General features: G+C 41.1%; 1 protein-coding gene across 9 annotated transcripts in view; it reads left to right on the top strand.

Annotated features, from left to right (window-relative positions):
* TRAK1 (trafficking kinesin protein 1) overlaps positions 1 to 19,724 on the top strand; it is a 480,308-nt gene that overhangs the window by 356,042 nt on the left and 104,542 nt on the right. For all 9 annotated transcript variants that reach the window (XM_086941750.1, XM_086941749.1, XM_086941747.1 and 6 more), the window contains 4 exons: positions 9,399 to 9,477; positions 11,912 to 12,042; positions 14,199 to 14,273; positions 15,175 to 15,312. In XM_086941750.1, the coding sequence (XP_086797876.1) occupies positions 9,399 to 9,477; positions 11,912 to 12,042; positions 14,199 to 14,273; positions 15,175 to 15,312 (423 nt within the window). The remainder of the gene's footprint in view (positions 1 to 9,398; positions 9,478 to 11,911; positions 12,043 to 14,198; positions 14,274 to 15,174; positions 15,313 to 19,724) is intronic.

The raw sequence follows: 19,724 nt of genomic DNA, 5'->3' as shown, positions 1-19,724 counted from the left end.
GATCGATCCCCCTATCCGACTGTTTCTTCGGGAGGATCTTCTGTGGCAGCAGCAGGGGACGGTCCTCCACCCGAACCTGTCCAGCCTCCACCTCCATGCGTGGAGATTGAGCGGCGACAGTTGACAGCTTTCGACATTCCTCCCAAAATTTGTGATGTCATTCTGGCAGCCAGGCGTCCCTCCACAAAAGCGGCATACGCCTGCAGGTGGAACAAGTTTGTGGCATGGTGCACAGCAAATCTGTGGATCCCCTTTCTGCCACTCTTTCCGAAGTTCTTTTGTTCCTTCTTTCCTTGGCCCAGCAGGGCTCTGCTCTGGGCACTATCAAAGGTTATTTTTCTGCCATCTCTGCCTTTCTACGACTTCCAGATCAGCCTTTTCTTTTTAAGTCCCCGGTTGTTAACCGTTTTCTGAAAGGCATTACGCACACTTTTTCTCCTGTGCCGTTCATCATGCCTCAATGGGATTTAAACCTTGTCTTGACATTTCTGATGTGCGGTCCCTTCGAGCCCCTTGTTAACTGTCCCTTATGTCTTACTCTCAAGACTGCTTTCCTGATAGCTATCACCTCTGCCAGAAGAGTGAGTGAGCTCCAGGCTCTTTCTTCCAAACCTCCATTCCTTTCCGTTCATTCTTTCTTGCCAAAGGTTGTCACGCCCTTCCACATCGGGCAGACCATCACTTTGCCCACCTTCTTTCCACCTCTGCATCCTTCGAAAGAGGAAGAGAGGCTCCACCGTCTGAACCCAAAACGCGCACTCTCGTTCTATCTGAACTGCACACAACAGTTCCGGGTGGATGACCAGCTCTTTGTTGGCTATGTGGGCGCCAACAAAGGTCGGGCGGTGCACAAACTAACCATCTCTCGGTGGGTTGTTCTGTGCATCAAAGCATGTTACTCGTTGGCAAAGAAGGAGCCTCCTGTGTGGCTGCGTGCCCATTCTACCAGGGCAACAGCAGCCACTACTGCCTTGGGACGCGGCGTTCCCTTGCAGGACATTTGTCAGGCAGCTACGTGGGCCTCGTTGCACACGTTTACCAAGCATTATTGCCTTGTCAGTCAAGTCCGGAGAGACCGCTTTTTTGGCCGTTCGGTTGTCCATGTTTTTCTGGTGTAATCTTGTTCGCAGACCCACCACCGGGGTTGGTATTGCTGGGGTATCTATTCTAAGGTAAGGAATCTATCACTAACGTGTCTCTTTCAGATGCACTAGTTACTACTTGTGTAACAATATATCTGTAAGGGACATTAGTTAGTGATAGATTCCTTACCGCCCCACCCATTCTCCTCATTCTGCGAGCTGATTTCTAGGGTTAAGGACATCCCTTTCAGGGCCCTAGTTTCTTGGCACCAGTGCTCAGTTTTTGGCATGGCTCTGCGTTCCTGGCGCGGAAAGTCGTGTGCTGAACTGACGTTAGCGTGCATGGGTGGCGCCTAAGTAGTCTCCATGACGTCATCTCAGTGCCTACGACGCCAGCGATGGACTCGGAGCCGCACAACGCCACCTACTGCCGAGCAGAGGTACTGCTGGCAAAGCTTTCCTGATCCAGTCTGACGCCTGGGGATATTCCACGGTAAGGAATCTATCACTAACTAATGTCTCTTACAGATATATCGTTACACAAGTAGTAACTTGTGCGATTATTTCAAAAGTTTAGTAAAGCTAAAGAGGCATTAAGGTTTCACAAAAGTGAAAACGATTGTGTTGCTCATAGAAGCTTTATTGGAAAACCAATTGTAAGACCTTTCTGTTGGTCCTCAGAGTGCCTGCCGGGTTAAAAAAAATGTAACCACAAAGTATATTTTCACCATCAGCCGGCTACTTATCTTGCCATCGGCATACTCTAAAAGTGTCCCTTGTTTAACCAGGAGTCAAGGTTTATTCCACTGGGTTGGGTTGCTACTCACCTTGGTACTGCACCATAATTGGAGCATTACAGAAAGTTGCTGCATGGAATCCCTTCTAAATTGTAATCTTATACAGCATGCTCTGCTTCGCCAGCATGTATATTTTAGAGTCAGCCCGGCCCATCCTCCTACCATCTCTAACATAGTTGAATAAAACATGGGTTCTTCCAACTGAAAATCTGCAGCACTTCAACAAATTAACAGAAGATATTTGCTACATTCTGGGGCTTCTATAAGGTAGGTTCTTAATTAACCCATCTATTGCAAATAGGTTTTGTTGAAATATTGTTGTAAAATGAGAGCAGAATTCAAAAGTCCGTTTGCAGCAGGTTTCAATACACATGAAAATAGGAATACATCCTGCTAACATACTCATGTGCAAACACACAAGATGCAGTGTAACTACAAAGTTACAATGCACTTTAACAAGCCAGTACCATCGCAAACTGCCAGCAGACAAGTCCTGGAACTAGTTATTGGAAACTTGTTGTAAAACAGAAACCCGAGACAGACTGGGAGAAAACAAGGCGGTGCTCCATCAATGAGTTTCTCCTAAGCTTTACCATAGGACTTCAAGACATGGGGATCAGTGTTTCATTTTGGTCAAGTCCTGTGAGGTGCCATCATAGGGCTCTTTCCTTTTTTTGAGGTGGGGGTGGGGGGAGCAGGAGCATAGATCAGCTGGTCCACAGTTCATAATCAGGGGTCCAAAACACTTTACTTAAATGATACTTTATGCCATAGTAGGTGCATACAATTAGGAATTCCATACAGTTGAAATAAGGACCATCTTGCACTTGAGGAATAAAAATTTGAATCCAAGATCTAAAGCAAAATAATCATATTCGGAAACCATTGCAGCATCTGCTCTGGATTTAAAAGGGGGTCCTCAGTAGTCTTCAAAATAGTTCAGATAGCATGTACATGCTTAAGAGCAACCATATTCAGCTGCAGCCTCAGTGGGGCTTTTTTATAGCTCCCCTCGGCTCTGGGTTTGAGACATTTCAACCTGCTTTGAGAGGAATGTACTAAATAGCATTGGTGTCTGCTCTGTCCATGCTCATTCAAAATAATTCTCTGAAAGCCAAGTAGATTCCTTCCCCTTTGGTTCAGAATGTTTAAATTTCTTCCAAGCAAACATCTTCCAATACTATGTGGTGTTACTGCGTTAAAGAATAAACCTGCAACTTATGTTTCCTCTGGATAGAACTCTGCATTCGTTTTTTTGGCCCACTCGCGCCCTGAGTGATGCCAAATGGGTTCCTTCAGGTGTCTTCCTATGCCGATAAGTTGTGTAGTGTCTGTCCCACAGAGAGTTTCGGTCCCACACAGTCTTCAGTTTTTTTATTGAGCCTGGCATTGAGCCGTTGGTATTTTCACCCAGCAGCATGCTGATAACATCATCGCACAGGAGGCAGCAGACGCGTGTGTTCTCCTCCTAGTTTTTGTGTTCTCCTCCTAGTTTCAGCTAGTTTAAAATGTAACCAAACCAAGATTGAGGGTTACTTTAAAAAATGTGATAGGACACTATCCTAGTCGAGGCATCCTACTTATGCCAACATTGAGTGCCACTCGTGCTAGCCAGTTCTATCTCCTGCATTGGATTCAGGATTCACTTATAAATAATAAATAGATATGTGCCATGACTGCAGCACCATCTATTGGCCCGGCCAATGACTGTACCTACACAACTGCTAACCATCACACTCCTTCAAGTGTGACAATTCAGACTATTCCGAGCCCCCAAAGCTTATAAGAATAACATAGGCTGAAGGTATTAGTCGTTTTTAATGTATTTTGAATTTATAAACCACTATTGTTGTGCTCACCTCTGAATTAGGCTAACAGTGCCACCATGTGGCAGGTTGTCTTAAGTGCCAGTGTCGACATTTAAGGGCCGGTGCTGAGCGCCGGAAACCACTGATTCCAAGTAATCACTGGTTGGATTCTTGCTCCATTCCAAGCTGCCTGTACAGACTCACCTGGCCTGTAAGGTTCAAGCTGCTCAGTTCCAACATTTCGTTATGCAATAAGTAAAATATTTTTTCATGCTGGTTGTTCATTCACTCCTGTTGTCTCCTAAGGAAGGAGGAAATACTTTTACCGCCCTGCCCACTCAAAATGTATGCTCTCTTTGAGATCCATTTTATGTTTTGCGCCTGATATCACTACTCTCTCCATGATGCAAAAGCACTTAATCCCATGCTTCTACGTGACAGCCTTTGGAAACTGAAAAGGATTGATGCATTCACAACCCTCTATCCCATTTGCTAAGCTCTAAGCTTGAAAGTACATACCTCCAACGCGGAGTAAGTTCTTCGCTAGAGGTAAGAAGTCTTGTATTTTTTCTGCTGCTGTCAATGTTTGTTCCTTGTGATTGGCTCCCACTCCTCACGCCTTTCCAGTTTGAAAGGTAGTATGGGATCCTGCTGAAAAGCTTGTTTTAACCTGCCCCTTAGAGACCAGCCTGAGAAAGGGAAAATATCAAGAAATGTTTTTTTTTTTTAAACACAGTTGGGACACCAGAAGCTGGCGCTGGATGCTGTTATTTAGCAGCGCCCCCTCTCCCTGCTGTCCTGGTAATGAGTAGGTGTGACTTGCTCCATTACGGTAGATTTGTATCTCGTGGACTTCCAGGGGTACCTCTCCCCAACAATTACTCTTGCTCACTGCCTAGTGCTAGCAGTTAGCAGAAGTTACTATAGCGTAAATGTGCATTTGCACATTTTGGTCTTTTCCGACCTTTTCTAACATGAAAAATAAATTTTCTGTTTGTCCTCTTTAACTCGGAAAATATTGGTTCCCTGGGGCAAGTTCCTATTCTTTTGGTACGCCAACTTAGCACTTTTACAACAGTAACGTTTGATGTGCTAAGAGGATGGAAAACATTGAGAACTGTTGTGAATATTTCCTAAATTCTCTCTTTGTGTGTTAACTCAATATTTTCAGTAGCCACTCACTTGGGAACACCAACTTTTACTTCCATTTGCTAGACCTAAATCTGTGGTCATTTCTGCAAATTGGCTTACTTTTCACAGTACAAAGTAAGTACAATTTGCGATGGCAAAATATATAGCGAACTCTGATTTTATTGGTTAAGATTTGACATTACCATCAAAATAATAAATGTTTGAGGGTTGGAATTGAAATTGTGACCGAACAGCTTTGTGAACCAGGCATCAACTTTTAGTAAACTTTTAGTAAATGTTATCCTGTTTCTGTGATTGGTATTCCGGATGTATTCCTGTTAGCTTAGAGTGCTTGAATTACACACATGTATATACATATTGGTTAGGTTATTCTGTTTGATTTATGTGGTTATCATGTAATATTTTGTATTTGTTGCCAGCACTTGGTAAGGAAACATACTGTATGGTTCTCAGTCTCAGCTGAATGCTTTCTCATGTGCACACAATGATTTCCTCATCTCGAGGTTTTGGTTTAGTTAAAGGTGTATATATATATATATATTGAAGTAGAGAGTGGAAATAAAAGGAAAGCACATGTAGAGACCAAAATCTATTATTTTATCTTGCACTTAAAAATAAAATGTACAATTGCCGTATTTAAGTAATGATTAATTAATCAATCTTTTGTTACGTTTGCAGGATCTATAGAATTAGACTGCATTATATTGGTTTACTGTCTGAAGGGCTATTAAATGCTACAATACTGACACATTATTTGACATAACTTTCTAGTGGCAGGTGGCATGAGTGATGATTTGTCAGGTAAACTGCACGAAAATGAAGACATGTCCCTTTATTGGCTCAAGCGCAGGGTCCATGTAAACGTTTTTGTTCTGTACCTCCCAAATGAAAATGTTTTGAGCTCGACCGCTCCTTTCAAAACTTTATGGCAAGGATTGGGGGAATGAGAAGGGCTGAGCACAGTAGCGGAGCTTATGACATCATTTGATGGATACTTTTCAGTAGCTCATAATCCACAATAAATGTGAGCTTAATAATAGGGCAAATTCATCAAAAACAAACCGAAATTAACAAAAAAACGGTGTTCCCCATAATTTGGCTGTGGTGAGAACCTCACACCCAGGTCTCCTATGCAACTGTACCTACTGCACTATTGATAACTGCAGCACTGAGTAGCAGATTATCTTCTTTAAATACAAAGAGAACAACCTCTTATCTGGCCTTTCTTATTCCTGAAATGGTAATAACTCTAATCAAAACATTTCCTCACAGCATAGAATCTCAACACAAAAATGTACTTTTTTTTTGGTTTTGTTTATTTATCAAAACTATTTTTATGTATGTTTTTTATTTTCACACTTTGTTTGAATCTATTATATTGACAAACACATTTGTACATAAAACAATATCACATTATTGCTTCAATTGGAAAAAAGACATTCTTTGACTTGCCTTAACAGTGATTTGAATTATAGCAACCCCCAAGTTTACACTATCATTCTTCCATTCTCACCTTTCATTCTACTCATACATACCAACTATCATACCACACAAACACATTCACAATAAAAACACATCTTGACAGGAGTCTTACTCGCTATTTCTGTTTGTCTTGGTCATTAAATTCCACAATTTTAAACAAACACAAGTCCATCAGTTTAATTATGACTAGTTCTTCTTTTGGCTTGGTTCTTGAGTAGGGCTCTCAGATGCGTGGAGAAGTGTGGCTCAGGGGTTAGAGGCGGCAGACCCGGAAGCTGAGATCGGTCCTGGACCAGGGTTCAATTCCCCGCCTCGGCGGGTCTTGGGCTAAAAATTCCACGGACTCGATAATTCTCGCTCCGGTGCCTTCTCGACTCACGGGTTCACACTCTGCGACTCTGGGCAATAGCTTGCTTAATCTCCACAACGGCCCCTCGCGGCGGGATGCCTGACTTTCACCTTGTGGATACCCGCTGGGGCTATCACACAGGGGAATATCAGGACGGGTTCCCTAAGCAAGCGCCGGGACACCCACTGCGGGTAGCTGTGCGCTATATAAGCTCAACTACATGCGTGTCACTGTCCTACGTACGTTTTGGTGAAAACAAATTTGTGTCACCTTCTTCAGGACCAAAGAAGTACATTTTTCATCTGTGAGGTAGTCTGGAGGTCTCTGTCTCTCGGAGGGCTGGAGGTATTTTCAATCCTTAAGGGTATATAGCATTCCAAGGCGATTATTAGATACAAAAATGATTCCTTAAAGGATGTAATCTTCCATTTTAGACATAGATGTTGAAAAACAGTTATGGGAAGCTTCAATCAATGCTTTTCCTCCATATTATGAGGTTGTGAAAGCTCAGTCTGCAACCTACTTTAAAATGTTGTTTAATGGTATCTTAATATCTTATTAGTTACTGTTTTTTCTTGAGAAGGTTTAAAACTCCTGAGTGTAGTATTCGCAAGAAGCCTATCAGAGTCTGGCAGAGCATTTCCGGATCGTTGGAGACGTGTGCGTGAGCAAAGATACTCTGATTGGCTTCTTGCGAATACTACACTCAGGAGTTTTAAACCTGCCCAATAAAAAATAGTAACTAATACGATATCAAGATACCATCAGACAACGTTTTAAACTAGGTTGCAGACGGAGCTACCACAACCTCATAATATGGAGGAAAAGCATTGATTGAAGCTTCCCCATACCTGTTTTTCAACATCTATGTCTAAAATATAAGATTACATCCTTTAAGGAATCATTTTTGTATCTAATAATCGCTTGGTCTGCTCTATACCCTTGAGGATTAAAAATACCTCAAGCCCTTCGAGAGACATATAGACCCCAGACCACCTCACAGATGAAAAATATACTACTTTGGTCCTGAAGAAGGTGATACAAATTTGTTTTCACTGAAACGTACGTAGGCCAGTGACACGTATCTGAGAGCTCTACTCAAGAACCAAGCCAAAAGAAGAACTAGTCATAATTAAACTGATGGACTTGTGTTTGTTTAAAATTGTGTAATTTAATGACCAAGATAAACAGAAATAGCGAGTAGGACTCCTGCCCAGATGTGTTTTTATTGTGAATTTGTTTGTGTGGTAAGATAGTTGGTATGTATGAGTAGAATGAAAGGTGAGAATGGAAGAATAATGGTGTAAACTTGGGGGTTGCTATAATTCAAATCACTGTTAAGAAAAGTCAAACAATGTCTTTTTTCCAATTGAAACAATAATGTGATCTTGTTTTATGTACAAATGTGTTTGTCAATATAATAGATTCAAAAAAAGAGTGTGAAAATAAAAAACAAATACCTATAAATATTATATTTGTGTTGAGATTCTATGCTGTGAGGAAATGTTTTGATTAGAGTTATTACCATTTCAGGAATAAGAAAAGCCAGATAAGATGTTGTTCTCTTTGTATTTATTTCCTTCCCCCTCCTCTTAGGTCTTAAAGTAACAGGGGGAACGTTTGTGCTTATATGCAGATTATCACCATTGCCTATCCTCTTTTAACCGTTCCCCACCATGCCTGACCATCACTCCAGTCTTGAAACAGGCTCTTCTTCCTTTTTTTGAGTTTTACACAGCGCAAACGCCTCCCAACAGCATCCAAATACTCTATATGTGCACCAGTTACACAATGTCAGATTCATTTTTAGGCACAGTGTGATTAATTCCTTTGCCCAGAATCAAAGAATGTTGTGCTGATGCTGGCACTTGAACCATGTGCAATTCTTGCCAATTGACCACACTTCCTCCCTTTAAGAAAAGAAAATAGCTCCCACTTGTTGCACCCACCCCCCACCGTTTGCAGTTAAGGTGCCTTCAGCCCTAATACTACCAAGGAAAATTCATTCCACCCACCCCCTTTTTAATTTTAATTTTTTAGAGAAGGACAGTCATAACTGTGATCTGGTGGGTCCCTCAGGCCCGTGGGCCTGAGGGCCGCTGCACCTGCTTCATTACTGATAGCTTCTGCCTTGCGAAGTGGGTTGTTTCCTCTTCCCTTTATTAAAAACATGGGCTCCCATCTTGCCTCACCCCCCTCCCTGCCATTTCCGTGACGCTCAAAGGTGTCTTCTCTGCTTCAGTTTTCCCCTCCTGTGAGCCATTGCTCTAAAGTCCCAAGCAACACTGCAACAGCAAGTGTGCACTGGCCCCTCATGCAAGGAAGGAAGGAAGGAATGTAAAACAGCCATAAGTGAGGTTTAGTATTGGTCACTGGATCTATGTGATTTTGTGGCCACAGCGCTTTCTGCATAGTTATAGATTTGCCACATAATTAATCATCTGCTGCATAATCTGCGAATTTAAACAAAATATTGGTTTCTAGCTGACAAGGATCAAAAGTTACTAAAAACATGGCACAGTGTTGCTGCACAGTTAGTGGACTGGTCCCCTTTCTGTGCGTATTGCTATATTTGGGTGCTATACCGGTACCAATGCTGGTCTAGATCCTTCAGAGGCACTTTCTACATGTATTGCAAACTTTCCTTCCGTCTGATCTTAGCACATGTTCACTACCTCACGGTAGTAGAGTACAGTGGATAACACCTTTGGGTTTCCCTTTTGAACAGGCATGCCATTTGCAAACTGAAACCATCACGTATGAAGAAAAAGAACAGCAGCTTGTGAACGACTGTGTTAAGGAACTAAGTAAGTCTGTTAGGAGAGCTTATATTCATTTCATTTACAAGGCTGGTCTATACATAATGTAGCCTGAACATCACTGACAAAGGCAATTGGTATGACATATTGTAATTTGTACATAGAGCTTACAATCTCGTGGGTGAAGGTTCCAGCTTCTGGTATGTAAGTGGCCAAGTTTCCAATATTGTTCGCCATTGATGTATTTTAGATGCTAGACATGCATCTGCCCCACTGAAGATGTATTTTATTTTGCCATATTGCAGGCAGTTTTGCCTCTGTCAGTTTTCAGTATTTGATAGACATCCAACCGTGTTCACCAGTATGATGTGGGTGTTATCAGTTTATGATTGAAAATGAAGCATTATAGTAGTAGTTGGATACTAGTGAACTCCACGTGTGGCGATAAGTTTATTTTTACAGCAAAAGGGCACTGGTAATTTTCTGTTGGTGGTTGTGAGACCTTGATTGTCTCTCCAAGAAGGAGTATGCTTTGACTGAGTTACATTTTGTGTGAAATCTGCCTTTCTGTCCCTAATCAACAATCACAATTTTTTTGCCAGGCTGGCTAGTAATATTTCACTTACTCATGGCTACTGCTAGCCCTGTTCAACCTTGGTGTGGCCTGTCACCACTTTCCACAAGCTGCTGGTCTGCTTTCACAAGCTGCTTGTCCATGCCTGCAAGCAGACCTGTCCGCAGTCTGAGGGGCTTTCCTGAGCATCGAGTTTCATATTTGCACCACCCTTGCCCAAACCAGCACTAGATCCTCCACATTTGCAAACACCTTACACATGCTGCTTCATCATTCCCATTAGCTGAGCATGCCTGCGCTTGTCCGCTATCCTGCTCCATAGCTCCTGTTCCTCTGAGAGCCACCGCAAGTGGTGCATCCTGCAATTGGTGCTCTCTTGTTATCCGAGTATGCCCAATAAGGCATACTGAGACCTTTCCCATCTGAGAGTGTCTGCTGCATGTCAATCTCCGGCATGCGACTAGGAAGTTCTGATCATAACAGTAGTACCTGGTGTAGGGACCTCCAATTGTGTGACGTGTCTGCATTTTTACTATTAGGAGGATTCGACGAGGGATGTGTGGTAGGAATAGGCGTGTTGGAAAACTTTCATGAGAAGGTTCTTATTCTGAAGGGAGAATAATCTAAATGCTGGATATTTAAATAATGGGAACATAATTTAATTGGTAAGGAATGATTTAGTCAAACGAAGAAGGACTCAGGTTCATTTCCATTTGTTGATCCCAGATATGGGTGCAGTTTAATCACAGAAGTGTGGCTCGCCGTAAGTTGATAATTCAATTTGAGATCATTTTGCCAAGTAATCTTGTACTTCAAACAAGGTTCTTTTTTTCAATAGCTCTTCAATACCCGGAGAGTCTTGTGCTCATTCCTCAAACTTGGTTTGATGCTTATTGCCTGCCTTACAAGATGAACGGAAATAAACATTGTTGCCGTGAAAGTTTTTGTCTTAACACTATTTTGTAAGAAGTTAAAACCCTGGCTCTTTCATTAAGCTTACTGTGGCCACCTAGCACCAGGACACCCTTTTCAGGGTTTCTGTTGTGCTTTATAAATGCATATCATCATATGTCTTAGTACTATGATAGTCTTCTCACGGAAGCCATTTGGTTATATTTTCAACGCTCTTTGAGTTTTTAGGAAGGTTTCTAAAAAAAAAAAAAAAAAACATTTAAAATAAATCAAAAGATTAATGAGCGTTACGGATCATATGTTTAGTGTTGAAAACGTTCCTGGGTTAATGGTAGACCAGCTGATTATTGAAGTTGATACTTGCGGAAAGGGTGGTTAAAGGAGTAATGGCAAGAGAGTGAAGCACATACCTGACATCATGAAGGGCATAGATGTCAGTAGATGGTTCTGTTGTATGTTCTATTCCTGTACTAAGTGAAATGTATGTGTGTGTGTGAGATAAGGAGGTTTCGATCATGGGTTTGTAGAACATGTTTAGATTGGGGACAGTCGGTAGGGGCATCGAAGAAGGTGCTTGTGGGTGGAGTATTGCATCCTTGTGTGTAAATGGAAAACGTATGTGAACAAAAGGATCATGTTCTTGACAAAGCACATAGCAGTACCTCGAAATTTCTTAACTTCGCAGCTTTACAATATGAACTTACCCACACTTGTTATTGTTTCCTGTTTTTTGTAAATTACATCAGCTTTTGACATTTTATAAAATTTGCGCCATGTCTCCTAGGACGAAGTTACCAAATGACACAACTACAGGTTGCATGCCATAGCACTAATGCACACTCATAGTGCACATCCTAACATGTTAAAATTTAGAGAACTACACACATTACTGTGAAGCCAAGTTTGTGTTCTTTTTACTATTTCCGTCAATGTTCTTCTTCATTCATTCTTTCATTGTGTAAGTCAAATGTCACTTTATATCTTTTTTTGTCACAGGGGAGGCAAGTATCCAGATTTCAACAATATCCGAGGAGTTATCGAAGAAAACGGAAGATGCTGCACGACAGCAGGAAGAGATCACCCACCTGCTATCTCAGATTGTGGATCTGCAGAAGAAGGCGAAATCTGTAAGTCCACTTCCGCTGTAGTCACAGCCCTTTACTAATTTTGATATCCTAAAATTTAATGTAAGCTGCAAGTATAAAATCATAATTTTTAAGTAGTGAACAACTTGAATTGTTCAAGGCAGTACACAGTTGTATTTCACATGTAAGTACCTTAATAACAATTGTGTGTTTCATTAATACTGATATTGGATCTTTATTCTTGAGCACCTATTCTCATATTCCAAATTTACACAACACAAAAAAGTTTGGGAAATACCAATGTGTGATGACTCACAGTTTAAAGAGTTGTAGTTTTAAAGTGTAACTTTGGTGTAGATGAGAGAACCGTAAGAGTAGGAAGGAGACATTGATTATTACTACTTTCACATGTTTGAGCAACTTTAGTTCACAGAGTTCAAGACCTGTTGCACACGCAATGTCTTTTACCTGGACCAGGCATATACGTCGAGTAAAAGCGCAGTCTGCCAAAAGTGCATGGAGATTAACCTACAGCTGTACCCTTGCACCCTCATCTTGTCCTTCACCACAACATCATGATATTCTGCACTGATATTTATGGAGGACTTGGTGGGCTTAGGTTCAACCCTATTTTTAAAACGAGGATTCTGACATAGCTTACATTAGAACAAAATGACATGAATATGATAAAGCACTTTAAAGCCTGTAATCCTTTACCTCCATTCAATGCTAAAATGAGAGCACTTTACCCTGTGTTGCATGAAAACCTGTGTGAGCCAAATGATGAGGAAGTTTCCTTGGAAAGGGGTGATGGTAGGTGACCTCTGTTACAGCCAGACTGCCCCGAGAAAGAATGGTCACAAACAGTAAGAATGGGTACTCAAAGGCAAGAAGGGCAAAGAGAATGAATGGACACTGAAATCAAGAAGGCCACCCAATAGAAGGTGGCAAAGAGAGAAAGAACGAGCACTGATAAAAAGAAGCGGTACACAGACTTGGGTAGTACAGAAAGAAAAAAAAGTAACAAAGTAAGAAGTGGTGCCCAGACCATCAAGTGCACGGAGACAAAGAAGGATCACAGAGAGTAGGAAAGGGAACCAAGAGACTGAAAAGGACTCTGGGGACGAATGACACTGACAGAAGAGGCTGAGAATGAAGACGTGCTGGAGGCATATCTTTAATTGAATGGTTTGCAATCACAGTGATGCATTATTGGGAATGTTTTAATCAAGAAAAACTATTTAAGTAATTTGGATTCATATAGGTTTAACTGAACCTATCTGGATACATATATAATTGATGATTTCATAATTGTTTAACCAAATGAAATTTGAAATGTAAAAATAAACAATCCCTCTTTGTTCTACAAAATGATGTGCCATAAAAACTCCATAATTAAGCCAAGAAACCTTATGGTTGTACATAAAATCGAATATACCTCTTTCTTCAGAGAATCAGTGGTGATTGATCTAAAATTTTAACTCTGGACCTGTGCTTTTTTAAGCGTTTTATGGTGGTTGACACCTTGATATCAAAACTCTGAAAGATGCACAAATGCAAATCTAAATCACGCATCATCAGTGCAGGTACTCCAGAGGAACCCAACGACACTGACACTCACACAAGTCAATGGTGAGCTAGAAGAGCAGTTCCCAGGAAGATTTCCGTGTGGGCAGCTCATCACTAGAAGTTAGCCACAAGCAGACAGGGGAAATCAGCAGAGCAAGAATACACAGTCGACTGTCAGACCTGAGGTGGAAAATTAATTCCCAGTCAAGGAATAGTGAACTAGGCTGTCCGCATCAGACTCTGCACATTAATGAAGTGTGGAGGTGGGAGGATGCTAACAAGGGCGGAGGCAAAGTTCACTCAAGCTACTCCTGGAGTTAGTACCCTCCCTGTGAGCTCATCCATCACTGTATTACTACCACAACAAACACCAAAGGGCCTTTAGAATAATTGAATGATGAGCTATACAAAAACGCTGTTACAAAACAAATTTATCATGGTGGACAAAAGGCACGAAAGTTTACATGAAAGATTTTTGTGGTTAACTATTTTGGGTACCCTTTTAGCTGCTGTTCTCTGCCGCAGTAAACTAATAGACACTAAATGGAAATTCACACGGAGAAATAACAGTAAATTCATGTTTGCATGGGAAAGCCCTGTGGCCAGTAAGTGGTTTTGTCTTGTTTCAGTATGCAGTTGAAAATGAAGAACTTGTTCAGCATTTGGGGGCAGCCAAAGATGCTCAGCGGCAGCTCACAGCGGAGGTATGTATTTATGTTCGTAGCAATAGTGGATTTCCGCAAATGTTAATCGATAGTCAGGAATTCTTTGAAGTAACAGAAATGCTCAGAATAATTATGCTGGATAGATTCTTCTCATTAACTTCTAAACTCAGAATTATCTGGATTTTCTTTAGACCTTTATTTAACTTTGATTCAAAGGTTCAAGGACGAGGCTCGGCTTTACCAGCCTTTCCTGTTCATTCTTTTACAGTTTTTTAAAGAAACAACTAATAGCTGTACTTTCTAAATAAGGGTGTGTTCAACATAGCTCCATAAGGACCAGTTCCATTCTAGATTTGCAGGATACATTTCAGATATATTTTCCTGCAACTCATTGCTTACATATTTAGTGTCTTACGTGATAAATTGACCTTCGGAACCTACATTGAACTCCCGACTTCATTGGTTATTAATTTTTTTGTGTGAAATTGAAATGAAGAATAGCCAGATATGAAACATGATTCGGGTGATAGCTTGAAATTTAGCAAGAACACCTGATTTGAAATCTCTAGATTTTTGGTGGATGGCTGATTGTAGTAGCTTGATATCTACTGCCCATCCAGCAAAAGAAGTGTTGGGCTGTTGCCTTTTATATTAAACATTTCTAAAATAGCATTTCCATGCTGCTGCTTTTATTTTGGTATACTTTTTTATGAACTTCACAATTGTTTCGTAGAAGTATGACTTTGTATTTGACTTAACATTAAAGACATTCTACTCTCTGAGTACTGCCTCACCCTAGCAGGTTTCATAACAAACATAATCCCTTGTGGTTATCATGTATTTGTCACAAATGCTTGAATCAGATGCTTCAGTCTCGTTCAGTTTGGACTTCAGTATGTTAGTGGTACACTGCTTACATATGACTCTTGGTGTGTTTCAGTTACGTGAGCTGGAAGACAAATATGCAGAGTGCATGGAAATGCTTCATGAGGCGCAGGAAGAGCTGAAGAACCTAAGAAACAAAACCATGCCAAATACCATAACGCGGCGCTACCACACTCTAGGCCTTTTCCCAATGGTGAGATTAATTTAAACCAGTTTTCATGCTATTTTAATACTGGTGGCACTTGTTTGACAGACTGCCTGGATCATGCAGGAAAATGTTCTTGACAAATAGGATGGCTTCAGTTACTAAATATTCACAACTTATAGTAGGTTCACTGTTAGTGTCTCCTTCAGTTTATTTCTTGTTATATTTTGGGCTCCAACTGCTGCAATGTGAAAAGGTTGGGAATGAAAATAATGATCAAACTTTATAATATTTTTATTCAAGCTTTCGCTCTTAAAGATATAATGGCCCCTATTTCTGGAAAATTCAGTCTGCATGGCCAGACCGTACCTTTACACTGAGTGGAAGAAACAGTTGGGCAGAAAGACGTAATTTTCAATTGTACAATCATATACAGAGTTATTCAGTTCTCCCCAGAATGAAGGGAAAAGGGCTTGTTATTCTTTTTCAGTGAGTAACCCGTATGTATTGCAACACTGAAAACATTCCACTCGGTGATGGTGAGCTGTGTCGTGTCATTACCTGGTTTCCTCGTCCCATTCCAAATATATGTGGGGTCCTACTATGACCCATCATATGCCGGTGGTATCCACTGCATACATTTTGACCAGCAAAGCGTTGCTTCATTAACATTGGCATTGTGTACAGAACTGATGTTTTTAGAGAGCCGGGCATAATTTGCATGCAGAGCTCCCCAAGCAAGTCTGACTCTCCCAGTTGTCTCTTTTGAAGATTAACACCCACTTACTTTGAACGCACACCCGTATTGAATTAGGCCAGAGTGGGATTCCTACCCATTGCATAATGATACCCATTGTCACTGTTAGGGTCTACTAGGGATATTACAAAAAACGCTCTTCATGTAGATTTTGTTTTGTTGTCATATTACCAGTTTTGTTCAAAGGATTTCTGCTTTTACTTTGAGCTCTTTGCTCTTTTGCTGAGTGGTTGTATGTTGCTGCACTTTTTGACCTGTCCATACTATGCATACACTTTGTGATCTGGGCTGGATGAGTGTGTTGCTGCATGGCTTTTTGAGACTCTGAAACCATTGTGGTGTGATGTAGCATGTTTTTAAATGAAAAAGATGTGCATGTGTATACATTTGGACATGCAGAACATTGTGAGATTAGCATAAGGTTGAAGGAGCCAGGCCGAGAGCTGCTGAGGGACTAGTGATCTATTAGAAATTTAGATACCCAACACTATTGCAAGGTGGTATCTAGAGATCAATGACAATCTGGTGACTTAGTTTCGTGGATTGCTTGTCTGTCATCGATAGGTGGAACTTATACTGTGGCTGTTTGTGTAATGCACATTCCTAGATACCTAGGGCCCGATGTAGGTCACCAAATACCGGTCGGTAACTGCCGATTTCGGCCGTTACCGACTGGTATTTGGTGATTGAGATGTTGGGGGCCTTAAATTTAACGATTTGGTATATTTACAGAATCGCTAAATTTACCGAATCTGTAAATTACCGAATCGGTAAATTTACCGAATCTCAATTTTGTGATGTAGGTGGCACTGAAAACAGTGCCACCGGCCCTTAAGAATTTGTTATTTACCATGACATACTATGTCATGGTAAATAACGAATTCCTGTGTACATGCACATCTGTGCATGTACACCTGTGCCATGTGGCACACATACATGCCCTTAGGCAGGGGTGCAACAGTGTGCCAAAGTGACACCCTGTCCCCCTTGCAAATTTGGTAATTTTACCGAATCGGTATTTACCGAATCGGTATTTACCGAATCGGTATTTACCGATTCGGTAATTGACATTGATTCTTATGGGCCTTGCTCAAGGCCCATAGGAATCAATGGCAATTACAGAATCGGTATATACCGATTCTTAAATACCGAATCATACCGATTCGGTATTTAAGAATCGGTAATCTGGGATTACCTACATCGGGCCCCAACTGATTTGGGGGCTGCCAAAGCACTTATAGCTTGGGTGACTCCCTAAAGCCCACTCAAGTGGGCTGCTGCCTGTCTATTCAGGGGAGCGAGGTAAAGACTCTGCATCCTCTATAATATGGCAGCTGTATGATTCCCATACCCATGGGATGCCTCACTGCTTCCCTTTCGTTTATGCCTCAAAGCATATTCCACTGCTGGTTGTGATCTGCACATTCCTTCCATTCCTGGGATGACTCCACAGACTGTATACAAATGCTGGTTTATAATACCTCTGCTTTTGCTCTGGTGTCCCACTCTAACTATATGACATAGGCTGGTTTGAATTACAAGTTCCATATATTGGTCCTCCACCACTCATTTGTGGCCTCCTGCGATAATGTACTATGGTTGTTGCCACAAAGGCTACTCTTTTACTGCTCCTGGATGAAGCCCTCAGAGCAAGTAAACAAGCGCCTTGTTGTTTAATGCCCACTACTGTGTGTTTCATTGTTGTTGCTGCTGTGTAGGCTTACTAGCGATGGAGCGGGGATCACTAACACTCAATCTCTTAGGATAATCATCAAAAAACCTCCACTGATTGTGTAGACCATTGGTTCCCAAACTCTTTCGAACTGCGGCTCCATTGACCCATTGGCCTTTGCCCGTGGCTCCCCACTGCTACTTTTTTTGAAAGGTGCGAGGGATGTAAGCCCGGCCTCAGGAGTACTTGTATTTTTCTCACTGAAAGTAATTGGGTTGAAGCTGTTGAAGGTTTTATGATCATATACACAGGGTGTTTCTTCCTTACTAAGGGGGCACCTCTAATAAAATATTCCTATCTACACTTCTTTGTTCATGCCTTTTTTTAGAGTACCCTCTCAAACCTTTTTATCCCACTTACAGTGCTAGATAGAACCCCTATGCATGTAGGTAGATCCCCTATGCATGGAGGCCCCATTGCCAAAGTGTTTTTGTGCTTGAAGAATATTTGCATGCACTTCCATTTCTACCCATGTCACACGTGCCAACACACCTGTCTCATCAGGCTGACTCACAATTTTGTAAACAACATACAGCTTCATTTTTGTTGTCTCCTCTGTAAAATTGCCTCCAAATCAATGAAAGTAAAATAAATTCCTCCAATTTTTTTTTAAACGTTCCTCTTTCTTGGTTCCATATGTTGCCATTATGCTGTATATGGTGTTTTACTTTTTTGTGCTCAAGGAGAGCGCAGGCTTTTCTGGAAATGTATGTGTACTGTAACTACCTATCGTTCAAGTACAAATGTCAATACTTAATAATACTTAGTGTGTTTAATAAACAGAACAACTCACTTTACTTATAACTTGCATTGTTGTAAAATAAATTTGGAAACAAATGAAACTATTAACGAGTCTAACAAAATAAATCGGGCATCTTCCGCTTACGTGGGGATCCAGTGAAATATGGACATGCCATCAATTGAGCACTACGTTTACAGATTTAGGCATGTCACTTACCAATCATCTACATCATGCGGTTAAGTCTAATTAATTTAACTGAAGCCAACAGACTCTTAAACATTAAATGCTTTAAAGGGCTTGGTGCGCGGCTCCCCAGGCTAGGTTTGACGTCTCCCCAGGGAGCCACGGCGCACAGTTTGGGAACCATTGGTATAGACCTTTGATTGTCGACTTGAAGCATAAGAAAGGAGCTAGCATCAGCAATACATGTCAATGATAATGAAACCAAAGTGGCTCCACAAAGATGACAGAGGAGATGGTGTCCAAACCATAAGGGTTTATTGACAATATTAGTCAAAGGTACAATTCAATCAATAATCAGCAAGTTAGTCAGCTTATAAAATAAACATTTATCCTCCAGCAATCTCAATTTTTTTATATCGTCAGGAAAAAGATGCAAAATATGATGACATAACAAGACAGAATATTATTAGCTGGACTGGCTCTATAAAGGAATTTCCCTAGTCTAAATAAGTATAGAAAGAGAAACGGGAGATTTCTCAGAGGAAGGTCTCAGCATCAAATAGAGCAAGTGTAAGCTTCAGGGGATAGGTATGAGTGCTCAAGCATGAAGCTCAACATCCGGGGCAGGGAATATCAGCAGAGTCAAGAAGAGATCTTTGTTCTGCGAAATCATGACCAGGTCTGCCAAATAATTCTATGAAACACATTATTAATATCTGAAGTAAAGTTCTGGAAGTCTCTACATCGGTGCCCACCAAACAATCGAATCAGGTACTCTTGTTCTCTGAGAGCAGGTAGCCTCTCTAGTTTCCCAGCGCTTGACAAAGAAACACACATCTGTGTGACTTTGGATGTATCACTGGTCAGATCTGCTTGATATAGGAGGATCTCTCCCACCACCACAATCTCCATATTCACAGCCAAATTCGAATTCATTTCTTGCTAACAGCTTCAGTACTACAAGAACAATAGGTCTGATCTAGCTAAAACGAAATTCGATAAGACAACTGCAGAAGGGGGAAGAACATGAGACTTGTAGAGCATTT

Source organism: Lissotriton vulgaris, chromosome 10 (assembly GCF_964263255.1).
Source record: "Lissotriton vulgaris chromosome 10, aLisVul1.2, whole genome shotgun sequence".
NCBI lineage: Eukaryota > Metazoa > Chordata > Amphibia > Caudata > Salamandridae > Lissotriton > Lissotriton vulgaris.
Note: the sequence above shows the minus strand (reverse complement) of the source record. Positions and strands in the feature narration are given on the sequence as shown.